This window comes from Astatotilapia calliptera, chromosome 14 (assembly GCF_900246225.1).
Source record: "Astatotilapia calliptera chromosome 14, fAstCal1.2, whole genome shotgun sequence".
In the NCBI taxonomy this organism is placed as follows: domain Eukaryota; kingdom Metazoa; phylum Chordata; class Actinopteri; order Cichliformes; family Cichlidae; genus Astatotilapia; species Astatotilapia calliptera.
Window position 1 is genome coordinate 5,241,297 of NC_039315.1, and position 17,322 is coordinate 5,258,618.

At 41.0% G+C, this 17,322-nt stretch overlaps 1 protein-coding gene across 2 annotated transcripts in view; it reads right to left on the minus strand.

Moving 5' to 3' along the window:
* nova2 (NOVA alternative splicing regulator 2) overlaps nt 1-17,322 on the minus strand; it is a 79,545-nt gene that overhangs the window by 20,431 nt on the left and 41,792 nt on the right. For both annotated transcript variants that reach the window (XM_026193130.1, XM_026193129.1), the window contains one exon: nt 605-771. In XM_026193130.1, coding sequence (XP_026048915.1) covers nt 605-771 — 167 coding nt within the window. The remainder of the gene's footprint in view (nt 1-604; nt 772-17,322) is intronic.

Below are 17,322 nucleotides of genomic sequence, written 5' to 3' on the forward strand. Positions count from 1 at the left end.
GAGAGAGAGAGAGAGAGTGATCTGGACACTTGCTCACACTTCCTCCCTTAGTGGGAAGTCATTTCCTGTTGGGATGATTATTTAGGGATTTGGCACAGTCAGCATGTGTGTGTGTGTGTGTGTGTGTGTGTGTGTGCGTGGTGGGCAGGCCTGCAGTTGATGTCACGTGTTCGTGTTCATGTCCCATAAACTGCAGCCTGTTTTATGTTCACATATTACAACGAATCTCATCTAATTCACTCTCTTTTTGATCTTTCCACCTTTTTATAAATATTTCCTTCTAATATTACTTTCTCTACTCCCTCGCTCTCTCTCGTCCTCCCTTGTGTGTGTACATATCTGTTTTGCCATCATTGTTTTCCCTCATGTTGTGCCTCATTCAACTTTACTCAGGCAGAAAATCATAGCCCATACACAGAAACAAGCACACACACAGTTCGCCATTCCAGAGAAAACCAAGGAAACCAGTTCGTCTCCTCCCTACCTTACACACCCAGCCGCCTCTCACACAAACACAGCTAATAAACAGTTATTTAAAAGAAAACAAGAATTCATGAACATTAGTATTTTATTGGCTTTCCTTGCATCCTATAATGAGACTGACCTGTTTGACTCGGTCCGGGTTGACGGTGGTCTGCGGCTGCAGGATGCTCACCGGCTCTGTCTTCTGGGTGCTCTGAGGCATCTCCCTCACCTTCTCAGCGATGAAGTCATGGACACCATTCAGTGCCTCCACAGTCCCCTGGATCAGACACACACGCTCTGTTGTGCCTACACAAACACACACAAACACACACACGGATGGGTCAGTGTGTGAGCTTAAACTGGTGGCTAGTGGTATCGTGATCATCATTTCAAGCAAAGATAAATAATAATCATCACTTGTCACGATATGAAACCATTCAGATGAGTACTTTTAATCTCTTGAGTACTTTTATGAATCAGCGTGCTGTGCAAGCCTGTAAAGCAGGGTGGCAGCAGCACACCACAGCTGAGCGCTACTGCAAGAAACATGCAGAAGAAGACGGCAATCCTTATAATTTAGTCAGCAGTTATTTCTATCAATGTGATTCCTATATTTACAAGATCTTTTTGAAATTATGACTGACTGTATCCCAGCTTTTTTCTCAGCATTTCAGAGAGGTTTCTGCAGCTTGGTGGGAAAGCACAGAGAGCAGGGAGAGGTTTGATGTAACGCAGCTCTCTCAGTTTAACTTGAACGTTCAGAATTTTCTGTTTTCATCTTCTTTATGCTGCTGAATAGAAATAAAACCAGCCATGGCACATGCTTCTATTCAAAAAATAACAACTGTGAGATAAGTAAAGATCGCAGGAAACTGTAATGATCCCCACTGGGAAATAACACTGCAGCAGCGGGAAATAGCAACAAAGAGAGAGAGGGGGTGAAAACACCAACTATCAAGAAATAGAACAAAAGATCGAAGTGGAGAAAAATGAACTTTGTATAGGTGCTGTTAAAAAACACAACAGAAAACCTAATTACAAACTTGTAATTACACAAATAACAAATGAAAGTATTGATTTAATACATCGTGCGTTTGTATATTTTCCAGGGAGAGAGAAAGCTGTTCGGAGTCAAAGCTAATTAGCCGCAGTGTCCACGAAAGCTAGTAAAACATGATATTCTTCACCTCACAGAAAGCATCAGGGTTCATATTTCCTCTCTCCTTCTTCTGAACATATCGGCATCGCTCAGTTTATGTCTGTTTCCAGGATTTCGTCCAATCAGGAAATTAATCCCCAGGGCACAAGAAAAAAAATCAAACATGCTGTAATAATTTCCAAGCTTCTGCTTCAGTGTGTACACCACATGTGTGTGTGTGCATTAAAACTGAGCATCGGCTCCAAATAAGCTGGACAAAGTACATCACGCAGAGCTGTGGATGCACGGGGGATTCGCCCTCCACTACTTCAGCAGGAGAAGAAAATCAAAATGCAGCTTTTAGCTTCAGTTTAATGACGTTTGCATCTGCTAAAGATTAGCTGCAGAAATTGTAATAATATACAAAAAAACCCACTTATATGGCTTTTGACAGAATCGCAAAGCACATCAGTTCAGGATTAATGTCATGGACATTATTACCGTAATGCAATTTTAAAGTGTAAATTAAATTGAAAAGCCTGTACTGAATTACCTCTTCACTGTATTGTTTCTTGATGTAATAAAAGAGGAGTCAATGCGTAAGATTATGATGATTAATAAGACCGGACAAAAAACACAAATTCTATATGACTTTTTCTTCTTTTTTGTAATGAAATCTGATAAAATAATGCAAGCAAAAACTTTTATTAAACTGGAACTCAAGCTCCACGGGGCACAAGATGACCTCATAGCAATGTGCTGGAGGAGCAGAACAATGAAAATCAGATAGGTTTCTGCCTAATGAAAATGCATACAATTGCTATAATACACGCTGTATGCAGAGAGAAGGGCAGACAGACACAGAGGAGAATCTAGGCCAATGCAAAGCCTCTCAGACCGGCTGCACTTTAACAACGCACTGAAACTAAATCTCTTTCTTTCTATCATTTACTATCACTCTCTCCTCTTTTTTCTACTTTTTTTGTCCTCACACACACTTTCTTCCTCACTCTCTTCCTCCATCCCTCACTATATCTCCCTTTCTCTATCCCTATTTCTTCACCCTCTCTCATCTCTCTCTTTCCCCCTCCCCCTTGAGTCCAGTACTTAGTAGGATCTGCTCTTATCTCGGCCCAGCAGCGTGTCATTTAGCTCTTCCTGTCCCTTGCCTCTCCCTGCATTGTTGGACCGTCTCGGTTTGGCCCAGCTTGGCCCTGTGTGGCAGCACTGGAGAGGAGGGATTGTGGGTTTTAAACTGCTATATTTGTGCAAGGGTGTTGGGAACTGATGACATATTGCAGAAGCCGAACAAGAGCTTCTTTAGCCAAGAGAGACTGTTTCAGTGCTTTTAGGATTTTGTTTGTAAAATTCTGCACAAGGAAACATTTCTAAAGGGTGAATATGTTAATTAGTGGACAGCCCTCAGATGAAGAGCTGCACATGCAGAATGAAGAGGTTGTGACAACTGACACTAAAAATAAAACACACAGCACATTACGCATTTGCAGAATTTGGCTACCTGGCCTTGCCGAACCTTTGCAATGCCTGTTAGCTTTACAGCGGTATTACTTCCCATTCCTATTTTTACAGTTTGGTGACAGCAGTGACAAACAGCCTCTGATGACAGCAGCTGAACGCTTCAGTTTGAGCGTGACGACAGGCCAACAAATCAAGCTAAACATTGGCAGTTCTCAGTTGTAGCCTCGCGCTACCGTTGTGTTGGTGAACATTTCTTTCTGCTTTTTAGTGAGTATCAGTGAGCGGAGCGGCATGACCATCGGAGTGTGTGTCTGTGTGTGTACGTGTGTGACGATACTGAGGAAACTGGGCCTCGTCTCTCCCTGACAGCTGGTGCCCTCTGGGTAATCTGGACCCGTCCAATCAGAAGCAAGGATTAGCAGGCCATTGTCTTGGCATGAGTGTGCGAGTGTGGGTTTGTCTTTATGTGTAGATTGTAAATATGGGTACATGCATGTGTGTGTGTGCGAGACTGTAGCAGAAAAGGCCATTCTGTCACTGGAGATCATATTGAAGCTGCCGTACAGCTGTGCTGCACCAACAAAGACCTGCTTAGTCCCATTACAAAAATATTCACACAGAGATCAGTGAATATGCATTTAATAAAAAACACATTGTGCTTTTCATTGCAGGCCAAGCGGATCCCAAAGCACTGCTATAATTTCTTGCACACCTTTTTTTCCCAGACTGGAATCAAGAAATAGTCCCTGAGTCATTTTTGTGTTAGCAAAATAAACTTTTTGGTTTTTGTGAGTAATTTCACATAATCAAGTGTGGCACTCTAATGTGTAACAGCACTCTAATCACCATCTTTGCCTAAACATTTTCTGGAAATGAAACTCACATTGATTTTCTTTCCTCACTTTCTAGCATATTGGATTTTAAGAAAAGGATATACGGATTTTTGACTTTTGAAGCAGTGAATCGAGCTGTGAAGCAAACAGGAAGTAGGCTCATATCTCAGCAACTGTTTCACGCATTGACATTAAACTTGGTGCATAATTTGAAGTAATGGGGTTCATTATCACTGTGACACATTACCACTCATGTAAAGTTATTAAATGTATGCATCCAACAGATATGGAAAAATTAGAGCATCCATTTGGAGTTGTGTTATTTGAACAGTTTTTAGTTTTCTTTCTCTTTGGTCTTCAGCTCCTGAGATAAATTTATGTCTTTGTCTTCTGGTTGTTCCACGTTCTTCTCCCAGCCAGTTAATAAATTAGACTGTCAGCAGGTAGTTTGTCTGATGAAAGACTGAGGAGAAACCAAAAGCCGTTCCCACACACTGCTACAGCCCTGAACCACTCTAGACATCACCAAGCAGACGCACATGAAGAAAGCGTACGTCCGACTCGATCAGATCAGAAATGAACCTGCCAGCTCCCTGCTACAAAGTCTGTATGCTATCCGATTAAGCGTGTGTGAGAATCAGCAGGTAATTGTCTGGTGAATTCACAGTGAGGGAACAGGCATCCAGCTCCCTCGCCTAAACCAAATTGAGTATCTCCAATAGTGACAGTGTGTGAGAAGTGAACTGGCTCTCGCCTGCTGTGTGCTACATATGAACAAAGAACAAACATAAGAACAGAAAAGATGATAGAAAGATGATATCCTGACCTTATTTCTCCCAACATTAACCAAAGTTCATGTGCAGACTTTGTGTAATCTAAACTTATGGAGCTTTAAACTTTAAACTGTACACACAGATTTTACCATCTTATCTGGAAGTTGTTATCTCACAAAGCAGGAAGACTGAAAAAAATATATATATATTTAAAAAAATTTAATTTAGCTGCTAAATGAAGAGACACACGAAAAGGCTGCTGATTATGTTCATGTTTTAAGGGGCCGTTTGTGTTTTAATTATCATGCTCATTCTCGTGTCTCAATGTCTTATTTCCCTGCAGGAAAAGCGTAGACAGTGAGCAACATACAAATGCCAAAACAGCACCAACATAATAGAATTTATGCATCCCTCAGAGAGCGAGCTCTGTTGGCAGTCAGTTCTACGCCGGTGCAAAAACATCACTATGTGTTTGTGTGTGTGTCTTTGTATATGACTTGAGCATTTCCCCTTGTAAAACGAACTTCATCATTTGACATTTTAACGGCTGGAAGCTTTTTCCAGACTTGACATGCTGCAGCTGCTGAAGTAATATCTGTTCAATGTTGTTAAACCTTCTGTGTTTACATAATGTTTTAAGGGCATTTCTTAGACACAGAACACAGGGCAGGAAGAAAGACAATAAAGTCCTTATTTATAGCATTGCTATTCACGAGTGTGGACATAGTGAAGTTGTGCTTTCTTACTATGGTTTAAAAACTGCAGGTGCTTTCATGCGGTGTTGTCAGGCCTTGCTGGTAACGTTTTTCACATTGCTGCACGGATAATTGAAACAAGAGCAGTAAAAAGAAACACCAGTTACACTTACAGCAACAACAGCTAGGCAGCACCACTGAAATGCATTTCATAATGAGATAATGTCCCCAAGTTTTGGAAAACGTGAGTGCAAAGATGACAAAAATCAAACATTTATGATTTATGAACAGAGCACAAATAAATAGACTGGAGCAAACCACAAAGGAGCAAGCATTACAGCCTACGAAACACATCAGAGACACAAAGAACTAAGCTCCAAAGTTTCAGGTCAGGAGGTTGGTCAGTTCCTATCATGAAACACATGCAACAGTGCCAGCAACAGCTGAATGATGCCACCGAGTTCGAAATAGCAATGAAATCTATCCACTCGTGCTGCTGTGGGGCATTTCTATTAACTAACTGGCAATTGTTTTTCTGGATGCAATTTACTGCACAGGTTGCAGCTACTAGTCTGGTGTCGCACAGCACAAACCGGCAGCCATAAAACACAAAACCCCGACAAGGGTCATCCCCCGGAGCATTAACTTCTGGAAGAGGGTGACGGTGATTGGAAATGAAAAGTAAGAGGCTGTGAAATTCATAACAGACGTGAACTTCAGCTCGCAATTTCCACAGTGACCAAGTGACCCAACAGCATTTCGTTCAACACCAGAACACTCATCATCATCATCATCATCATCATCATGATCCAGGCTGTGGACTCTGGCAGTTGTTTTTATTAAAGTCTAACTAACATGACTCACTCCTTCCTCCACTGCTCTCTTCCTCCTCCTCCACCTCCTCCTCCTCCTCTCCCTGATGACCAGAGCGGCACCGTAGGAAGCAGACTGAAAGCACAGAGAGCTGCTTCTCCTCTGATTTCTGACTCACAGCAACATATGTATGCTCAGTATGGTGATGCATACTAAACTGTAAGATGACTGACACAAGAATGTCCCTCTGTGCTAAAAAAAAGAGAACAATAACAGCCACATTAACACGACAGAGATCAAAGAAACTATCCTGCAGTGGGAGGGGACACGCATGTCCTCTGCTACTGGAATACTGAAAACGGAAGAAGGAAGACGCTTAACGTTTGCTTTGTTTACAGTGAGAATACTTTGAACGAGGGTAATGAATATGAGATGAGGATAACCGTGCAGTAAGTATTGTGGGCTTGCACTGAGTACACTGATGTATTTGCAGTGCGTCCACTTAACAAAGATGTCTCTCTGTCTGTTAATTGAAACAGAGCGGTCAACCTACAACCGGCAGCCATGATTCATTCTGTCCAGTCTTGTCCAGCTGGGGGTGGAGACACGGCCACTTTGGGGCTGCTGTAGCTGAAAGCACTTTGCACGGTGACTGAAATGTCACACTTGCTCCTGTGGCTTTAAAAGTCAAAGATGTTGAAAATGTGCTACCTCGGTAACATTAAAGCGAGAAAAATGACATTATCCTCTCTCCGATCCTATTAACTTGCATTCTCAGAAATGAGCTAATTTGATCTTAACGATGTAGTAAAGGCTGGGGTAGTTTTGCTATTTTTATTGTTTTGTAAAATGCCTCCTGCAAACTTCCAAATGTACAAAAACAGTAAAAATCTGGAGGCCAAGCAATTCATTTGCTCATTTTGGTGAATTTTCATATACAAATGTGTGGCTTTGTCTGCAACATTTTAATGTGGAGATGGTTTTATATAAACCAAAGTGCTAAAGTCAGGCACCCACTGGCAATTTAAACTATAATGGAACATAATGCAAGTCTTTCAAGCAATCTGCATTACGTTTGAATATTTGTTCCTCTAGTAGATCGATTTTTGTCATTTAACATTCCTCCTGCGTTGGCATGAAAACCGACATCCTTTCCTCTTTGTTTGGTAAAGTAAGCTCTTTAAATGTGCAGCTGTTCACTTCATCAATAAATATGTTCAGTTTCTAACAGTGGCCTTCAATTTATTTTTCAGTTAATTTATAACTCTTGACTGTATCAGTTCATTTCATTTTCAACAAATAACAAAAGTAGGCATTAAGTTAGCCAACTTGTAAACAAGAACAAGTCTTATGAGCAGGACCTATGCCCTGCATTTCCCTCAAAATCTAGGCCTATACAATTTAACTATAATTCTGTTCTGAATCTCTAATGAATAAAACAACAAATTAATAAATGATAAATGATAAGCAAAGCCTTAGTAAATCCGTATGAACTCAGTCAGTCCTCAGTGGATAAAATGTCCTGATCTAGTGAAGCAAATGTTAAATTAAGGCAGAGATTGGAGGAAGGTTTGACAAGATGAAGCTGCAAACTGTGTCTCTCAGGAATACTTTCTGTTAATAAATGTACAGATCATAATGTGAAAATTCTCCTTAAAAAGTGAGACAGCTGCCATGACCTGAAAAAACGTATTTCTTCTTGGTTTATTAATGTTGTTTTCCAGCTCTAGCAACCACTAAAGGCGTAAACAGTCTGGTTTCCACCACAGCTCGGCTGAAAACCGGCAGCAAGTGCGGTGAACGTGCGAAACAACTTGTCAAATATATTCTGGTAATTTCCTGCAAAGTGACTCATTTGAAAAAAATAATCCCCCGAGAGCTCTCTAGATCCCCGAAGTTCCCTGTTTGGAGAAAGTTTTCAAACTTAAAAAAAAAAATAAAAAAAAAATATTTGGGAAACATCAGAAAGGAATAACAGAGACGAGATGTGACAGAAACGCCAGAGGTCCTGTGTTCACAGGTACACGATGTTCATCGCCTGCTGTGCCAAGATGTACAGCTTCTTTACTTCCAGCACCCCTCTGATGGAAAAAACATCAGTGGCAGAGAGAACGACAAATGATAGAAAGAGATACAGAGGTTCACACGACTTCTGTCACATCTAAAAAACATCAAGCGAAGAGGAGGGAGACGCAAAGGCAGAGAAATGGACAGAAACGCAGAGAGGGGGAGGCAGATCAGCACAGAGTCACGATGCCGATGTCAAAATGGAGTGACAACAGAGAAAGAGGGGGACAAACAGAGACGAGGAGGGAGAGAGACAGCCTGGGATGCAGAGAGGGAAACCTTTGTGAGACCTGTCATAACAAAGTAATGTCAGAAAAACAGAGACAAGGAGAGACCAAAGAAGCAGAGATTCTGCAAGATGTGCAGAGAAATGTTGGCTTTTGCTTTGAGCGTGACCTACATACGATTTATAATTTACCTGAACATCACTCGTTAAGTTTGTATTATCAGTTGATTAATAAAAAAACAAATATCTCTTGTGGTTACTTATTTGCCTTTTCTCTCCTTTTGTCTTTTCTTATTTTGTTGCTGATTTCTTTCATTCCTCTACAAAGACAAATTCACGCCACAAGCTAAAACTGAGAGGGAGACAGTTAGAGAGACACAGACAGGTGCAAAATGACCGAAAGCAGGTATAAAGAGACAAAAACTGAGGCGAGAAGACGGCCACAGTCTGAGCGGGAGAGAGAAAGTGAGTCTCCATCTCTTAATATAAATAACCTCTAAGGCTTCATTGGAGCCGATTGGAAGCACAGTGAGACGTGGCGCTGGTTTAATGTAAGCTCATTAAACGGATCTCCTTAGGCTGCGGATAAGCTCAGGTTAACTGGCTACCTTTGATCAGATCTGCTGGATTAGCCGTCTGTTAGGGGTGCAGTTTAACACCTTGTTGTTTTAGGGGTTTAAAGAGTATATAAAGTAGCTTAGGAAACTACAGTAGCCAATATAGAACAGCAGACAGGGAGAAGTTTGATGGGAAAAAGAATAAAGTTAAAGACATGAAGGTCACAAATTTTAAATTGAAGTTTGGTGCAGGAGGTGGTATCTGACCTCTAACTGGCCTCCTGGATTCAATCTTTCATCGAAGCTACTCTGACATTACAAGTGAATATCTGACCAAGTCTCATTCAAATGCGGTTATTACATTTCTTTAGCACACCTTATTATGTGTCTGCTATTATTAAATCAATATCAGTCCATTATTAAAATCCAAAGATTCAAAGCAGCAGGAGTTTGGTGAGATACGTTTCAACTCTGTGAGCTTTGTTAACGTTTCAGCGCTCAGTGCTCATGTTTAGTCGTGCATATTGTCACATGTGTCTTAAAAGTATTGCTTTAAACTTTTAAACTTTGCAAACATACAGCTGAAGAGGCAGGCACTGGATTTTTCAGTAATTTACAACATTTTTCAGTTTTGATTAGTACAAATTCGGCATTTCTTCTAGCAATACAATTAAACTCCTTATCTTTATGATTTATTCAACATTTTACCCATTGATCTGTTTTTTAATAGTCAATCTTTCCAGTGTTATAAAGCAATAGAGTAACAGAGTAGCCTTCTTAATGTTGCCCAACAAGCCTGTTAACTGACTCTAATAGTTTTTCTTAAAATTAATGAACTGATAATTTATGTATGTATGTCTAATTTCCTCCTGTCCCACAGTAAGACCAGCACTTTGAAGGGATAAAAGGGCTGAAGCTGACCAGTAGGCCTCTGTCACAAGAGATGGATGGATTCATTGACTGAAACCTTAATAAGCCAATAGAAACGACTGCACTGACTTCCATATTGAGTTACAAAAGGTGTATGGGCCAAACAGCTGTTCCAGCTGTGGGGGCAAAAGCAGAGGCGTGGGACCATGCAGAGGAATAGAGGGATGGAGCGAGATAGAAGACTAGAAACTGTTGCAAAGTGTTGCATAACTCCTCGAAGTTTTGTTCGAGTTGGTCTTCACTGTTTGACTGATCCTGCTCTGTTACCTAGGCAACTAACAGTATCACCCCTCTGACCGTGCACACACAGAAACGCACACTGTTGTGCACATACACCAAACACACACTCTTTTATGCAGCTGGGCAGCTGCTGGTGATGTCATGAGTTGTTTTTCCAAAAAGAGTGTGTGTGTGTGTGTGTGTGTGTGTGTGTGTGTGTGTGTGTGTGTGTGTGTGTGTGAGTGAGAGAGAGAGAGACAGAGAGAGAGAGAGCATGACTGCATGTGCTGATGTAATCAGGGGCAGTAAGGAAACTTGGACCTGTTCTCTGCTGCAGCCAACCAAGTCTTCATTAAAATGAAGAGAGGACAGAAAGACAAGAAGAAGAGAGAGAAGAAAATGGAAGGAAGGAAGGAAGGAATTATGTAAAGAAGGAAAAAAGGAAAGAAGAGCTGACATATGGAATAAGAAAAGACAAGGAGAAGAAACCAAAGAGAAGGAAAAAGGTTCAAGGGGGAGTCGCAGAAAGAAAGCAAAAGAAATCAAAGATGAAAGGAAACCAGAAAAACAAAAAGTTCTAGAGAAACATTAAAGAAAAGACAAAAATGAAAAGTGCGTCCCAGCACTGTAGCTTACGTGGATGAAAATGTGATGGTTGCTTTGTAACAAGCTGGCACAGAATCATCTGGTCTCCCCGAGTGCCCACGGGCCTGTAACACACACTCTCCCAACAGCCCCCGCATTATTTACACCAGACAAAATCATGGTCAATTAGGAAAAACATATTAAATCCCGGAGTTACCGTGGACAACTAGCCTGGGGGCAAAGCTTCACTGGTCTTTATTGAGTTTTACTGGCTTTAAAACAGCAAAACAGGAAAAACTAAAGTTTTCATCAGGCTGAGGTGTGAATAGTCTCGACATAAAATGTTCTCTTTCCAGATTACGGCGTCCACTCGACCTGAATGCTAGTTTTTAATAATAAAATCCTTTTGTTCTCAGGCGTGCTCGCTGTGAATACTACCAATCAGCACTAACAAGCACCCAGCAGAACAAAGCACGACTAGAGGTACCACCTTAAGTACAGTTTCTCATGTTTCTCAGGTCTTTGTCTGAATTTCTACGAACATTATTGCTAAGGATTGTCTTATTGCATTGGAGTCACACTGGGTTAAATATGTACACTTGGGTTTTAAGGGGTATTTATTATTTTCTTCTTTTTTTTGGGTTGTATGGAAGCCCCAAACGCAATTTCATTGTTCTTGACAATGACAATAAATAAATAAATACTAAAAATACTAAATACAATATCCAAAAACACACACAATAAGAGCAATCCAACAAGAATCTGAAGAGGTATTGTACAAAATCATTTAGAACCGAGAAAGACAGGATCATAAAAAACTATAAAAGCATCAGATGCTGCAGAGGAGAGAATGCAAGCAAATGAATCCATAAAAGGCCAACTTACACAATGATCTCAGTTTTATAAGTAGTTACTCAAATTATTGCACCTAATAATTATTCAGCATTACTATTTTTTTCATAATAAACTCTGGCTTGTGCAGCTCTCTTCTTTGTTGGAGGACCTACTCAGAGAGTTGTGCCGATCCTTTCATCCACGTTCTTTGTTTTTAAAGCAGCCCAAGGTACTGTAAAAACATGGTTTCCTGTCATCCTCTCTCCCCTTCTCTCCCTCACTGTTTCTGCTCACTCATTCTCCCCCATCTCCTTCCTCCCCCATCACCTCCGCCCTCCCCCCATCTTTTATCTGTCTAGAGGTCCGGCAGTGACAGAGCACTCGGCGAGAAGACTAAGGCAACTCTTTCTAAAGAGTAACAAAAGAAGCTGGAAGAAAAGGCAGGAATTCCTCTGCTCTGATGTAAGGCTTTTCACTTGGAGAGACCTGCTGCTCTCCGTCCAATCTCCACCTCCGTGTCCTTCACGCCTCCAGTCCACAAAGTCCCTTTCCGGTTATCTGCTGACTTCACGAACACTTCTTCCATCCATATTTTCAAGCAGCACAGCTCAGAGCTCTTTGAAAACATGGCTTTTAAAGTATTTCTAAAAATCTGTGATAAATGGGCAGCGGTACATTACTAACAGTAAGATAAATGAGGTTGCCACTGCTTGTTAAAAAATCCTTTAATAATAGAAAACCTTCAAAAGTTGTGATAACAGGAGCAGCCAGATGTTCGCTGCAGCAGGAATTTGAACTTTTGTGACCTTTATTTTTGCAGGAAACACTGTCACATTGCTCCAGCCTTTCTGTGCATATGCAGGCACCATTTACAACATAACTATAAGTTTAACTTAATTACAGGTAAAAACATGTTTTGTAGATTTTCAAATGGTTAATACTTACATTAACTAAATAAGTCTGTACATTTCTCAAGTTTCTTTTACTTATATTCACTTCTCTTTCATTTCTTTACTGTATTCTTATCACTCTCTTTTAAACCACAAAGTTTACACTGTTCTTGAATGAACCTTCATTAGCTCAAATCAAGACTTTTATTTTGAAGGCATCCTCCTCTCAGAACTGTCTGATATACTTCTGGTCTGTGAACCTTCCTCTTTATTTATTCTCAAGTTGATCAAATTCTAGCTCCTAAATTCTAAAACATCTGAATCATTGATGCTGTGCAGGATTCTTTTTTCCCCCAACTCATTAAATCAAAGCGGGAACGTTCAGTTTGTTCTCACAAAAACAGAAACAGCTTTTGCTCACAGTTTGTTTTCAGCATCCACCCTTTCTACCTCTCCTCCCATTTCCAGTCATCCTACCCTCCTTTCCTCTCTCCCTCTCTTCTCTTGTCTTCCTTTCTTTGGCAGCGGTATCGGTGTTGCCCAAGTGACCCAGGCCAGGCCAAGCAAACAGCTGAAAACATGCCATGACTGCCTCCCTTCCCAAATTTTTCTCTCTTTTCTTTTTCCTCCTTTCGACCCGCTTTGCTTTTCTTTAGCCTTCGGCTATTCGCCCTTTTCTTTTTCCTCTACTCCTTTTCATTGCTGCCTCTTTCTATCCCCACTTTTGCTCCTCTCTCTCTGTCTCTCCATCACTTTGTTGTACCTGCTGTCACATTCATCTAAGAGCTGCCAGCGTGCTCTGAGCAACAAGTAGAAAACAGAGAGGAAAACACTGTTCGAATTAAACTGTGGTCTTCCAGGGAGGAGAGGTATCTCTTCATGTACCAGTGTATGGGTTGGGCATAGCAAACATACAAAGTACAAACAGCAAATGTGTCCTTTTATTAAAATTTCTTTCACCTGTCTGACAGAGAAGAGAAGAGACAGTGTCTCTTTTAGTTGTCACCAAATATTACAAGGAAAAATAAATAAGATCTCCTTGAGATTTACGCCCGTTTCTTGTTTTGTTGCAAAAAGTGTTTTGCAACTACTTTCACTGGACAAAAATCAATCTCTGTGTCACACATCCTTCAGCCTATTACAAAAACATGTACTGTATCTGAAATAACGGGGAAACCTGCTTCACTACATGATAACACAGAAAAGCAGGGTTTCATTAATGACAGAAATTAGAAGACAGAGAGTATGAACTCAATTGGATCAGCAGGAGGTGCAATCGTGCAGTTAACACTACATGGACCAGTTGATGAAAATGTGATTACACCCAGGTGAACAGGTCTGAAAAGTGAAGCCTGTGTGCAAGTGCATTGGCACAGAAATGTAATGGCCAGCAGAGGGTGACTCCTCTGGCTGCAGAAAGAGCTGCAGCTGACTCTTGGTTTCCATGATGTCTTACCTTGGGACTTCATTTTTCAGGTTAAGGTCACCATTAGAGTCGAAAAGTAGCACACGAGCACTGTTTCTCGGCCAGATCAGCTCCTTGCTTGTCACATCTGGATACATTAATCTAAGATTTTGATGGTCAAAACTTCCAGGCAAGACTTCACTAACTAACGTGTGATTTCATGAAATGAACACCACCATTATTACACCTTTGTCACTTAATAATTTAACGTGACATTTTCGCAGCAGGGACGTGTCAGCATGAAAGTCCAGCGGCTGTTCACTGACATAAAGACGATCCTGAAGAAAGATTAAAAAAGCGAATGCATTACATGATAAACTTTACGGAGGATACAGGGATACTTGATCTGAGGACACAAAAATAATGTGGACTGATGTTGTAAAGTAGGGAGAAAAGGTAGTCAGGCACGCCCACTAAGGTTCATGTGACTCAGGAAAATTCCTTTGCTGTTTGGTGGAGATGTAAGAAAATAAAACTGCATCACGTAGCTGTTTTCTGGCTGTATGGTCAGCGATTTGCCTCCAACGGGTGAATGTAGAAATTCTATTAATGTCTTTCGATGAGCAGGTGAAACTAAATATCAAACAGGATACAGATCACACAGGAAGTGATGGCACTGGCATCGACGCAAGCAGCGGGACAGCTGTAGAAATGTGTTCCACTGGGTCTTCCCCATAGACCAAACAGACTCACGTATTCTTGTCCCTTGTCATTAAATAGTGACATTGCAGGAACCCTTCCGCACACTTACACACTTGTGGAAAGAACGCAGATACACACACACACTATATACAGTTAGCTCAGCTATCCAGCTCTCTAGAAAGTCACACCTCTCACTATGTAACCACAGACAACTATATATACACACCTAATCACTCGCATACTCATCTGTCTTTCACACACACACAGCTCGTTTGTGTCCTCGGAGGGCCTGCGCGGTAACTGGACCTCGTGTGAATTCTTGGTCCACCCAAACGAGTTCAACACTGTTCTGATTTTACTCACACCTCACACACACATGCACACACACACAGATGCAGACGCATAAGCAGAAATGCAGACATCTTTCTCAAACACACACACTAAGTGACCGTTGTTATAATGAAGTGTCATAACGAGAGAGCGAGAGGAGATTTTCCTTTCTCTCATTCTGAGCCTTTCGCTCTGAGTCAGTACGTTTTCTTTCTCTTGTCCTCTTCTTCTTTCATTCTTTGAGTCTGCTTTCTTCCTCTGTGTTGACCACATCAGGAGCTTAAACCTTTTGGGGTTTTTTTTACCACATTTGCACCACAGATCCATTTTTGACATGTGAAAACACGTCACTCGCTGTGTTGATATCTTATCTGATCTGCTGTAACTAAATGACTTACCAAATCAAGTTGCTGAGAATGGAACAGTAGACATAAATGCAAAGTTCACGAGTTCCTAAAGATTTTTGATTTTTGATGACAATTCTCAGTAAAAAGAATATATGAATTTTTAAAAATCAACCTGCAATCAAGCTGATGCCTTGCTCATCAGCATGGATTTGTGTCGGCGTGAGTGGAGACGAAATCATTGCTCACCAGTTAACACACTGACCCTATGCACAGCTTGATGTTCATGTTTGCCCCTTTTTCTGGCATCATATTCATGATCTCTCTCTGCCTCTCTTTCCTCTCAAGCACACAGAGAGTTACACAGATGCACACTTCGCCTCTCTTTCTCCAACTTGTTGAGTGTTATCTCCACTGTTGGTATCTGGTGTCGCACAACTGCCTTGATAGAGCCACACCTGTCTCCCTTCCCAAAACACACACCCACACCCTCCTTCCACTCTTTTACCCATGCTGCCTTGTGTCCCAAGACCTCAAAGTTAACTAAACAGTCGACTGTAGCCTCTGTTCAAGTGTGCACGTGCTGGTGTGGCTGTTTGTTGTGTGTATGTGCACAGTGCATGTGTGTTTTCTTAATGTTTGGAGCCAGGCAGCATGCTCATTTTTTACTGTCATTATTTTGAGTGTGTGTGTGTGCATCTATCTGTGATGTGGACAGTGTCAGCTGGCCTAAGCCTCCTTGTCCCCACCCTTTTATAGCCTCAAATCCCCCCAAATCCATCTCTACTCCCCATGTGACTACAACTGCCCCGTTACTTTGTCAGCTGCCCCAACTCTGCTGTCAACCTCTTTTTCTCCCTCTCTTTCTCACACACACACCCACACACACACACACACACACACACACACACACACACTAAAAACACTATCTCTCTCTCTGAGACCTCTCGCACACTAGAAGGATGATTTACAGATTCAACTATAGATCCTAAAAGCATTCCTCAGAGGCAAAATGAAACATGCTGGCAACGTTCTTAGTGCATACTGTACTAATTTCAAAAGTACTTTGAGCATTACCTTTGAAAAAAACCTGGAAGATCTTAAAGTCACAGCTTAAAAACAGAAGTAGACTGGTGATCCCATATCACCCCTTATCTCCTCTTCACTGCACTATATTTACTGTCCCTTTTACTTGAGTGTCCCAATCCTTGGAGGGTAAACTTAAACATAATGTGGTCAGAAAAGCTCTTATTGGAAGAAAAAAAAACAGAAGTCTATGACGTGTAATAATCTCACGATGCACTAACATAATATTTTATGAAATATCTAAAAACATTTTTCTCATCATGCCTTCATTCAGTCATTTGTTATCTTTAAAGACACAGCAGTAACTCAAAGTGAAACACAACCACTTTTTGATGTATATTTTTTACAGCTCTTGCTATATGAATCCAGCATATATACACTGTATTCCTCTCTCCTTTTCCCCTACATTCCTAATACTTCCTCTCATTTCCTTCCACTCTCTCTCAGTTGAACACACCCTTTGTCTTCTGACTCATGCTCCTTGGAAACACACACACATATGCACAGATAAAGTAGATGTCACTCAGAGTATCTTTGGAGCCAAGCTGAGACAAGCATTATGAGAATACTTGTCTCACTTTATCAGCATTTTCACAACTTTGCAGAGAATCAGGTGTTTGAATTCGAGCCTTCATACAATCCGCTCTCTCTTTAGCACCAAAGACCGATGTCTTGACATCACATTTGCCACGCAGTCAGCTAATGTAGCTCTGTAATGTTAGTGCCCTGCTCTGCTTATTAAGTTTTACCAAACGTTATAGTAATACTGAAAGAAAACCTTTTACTCTGGTGGCTAGACCTAAGAAACAAAATGATGAGTGGCACAATTTCCATACTTTATAAACACTATAATGCAGTTTTAGTCTTTAAGATATACCAAAAAGGTTTTAAGTATCTAAAAGGATCAATAAGTGAAAGACAGTGGATTTAACAAAAGCACATTGTTTTGTA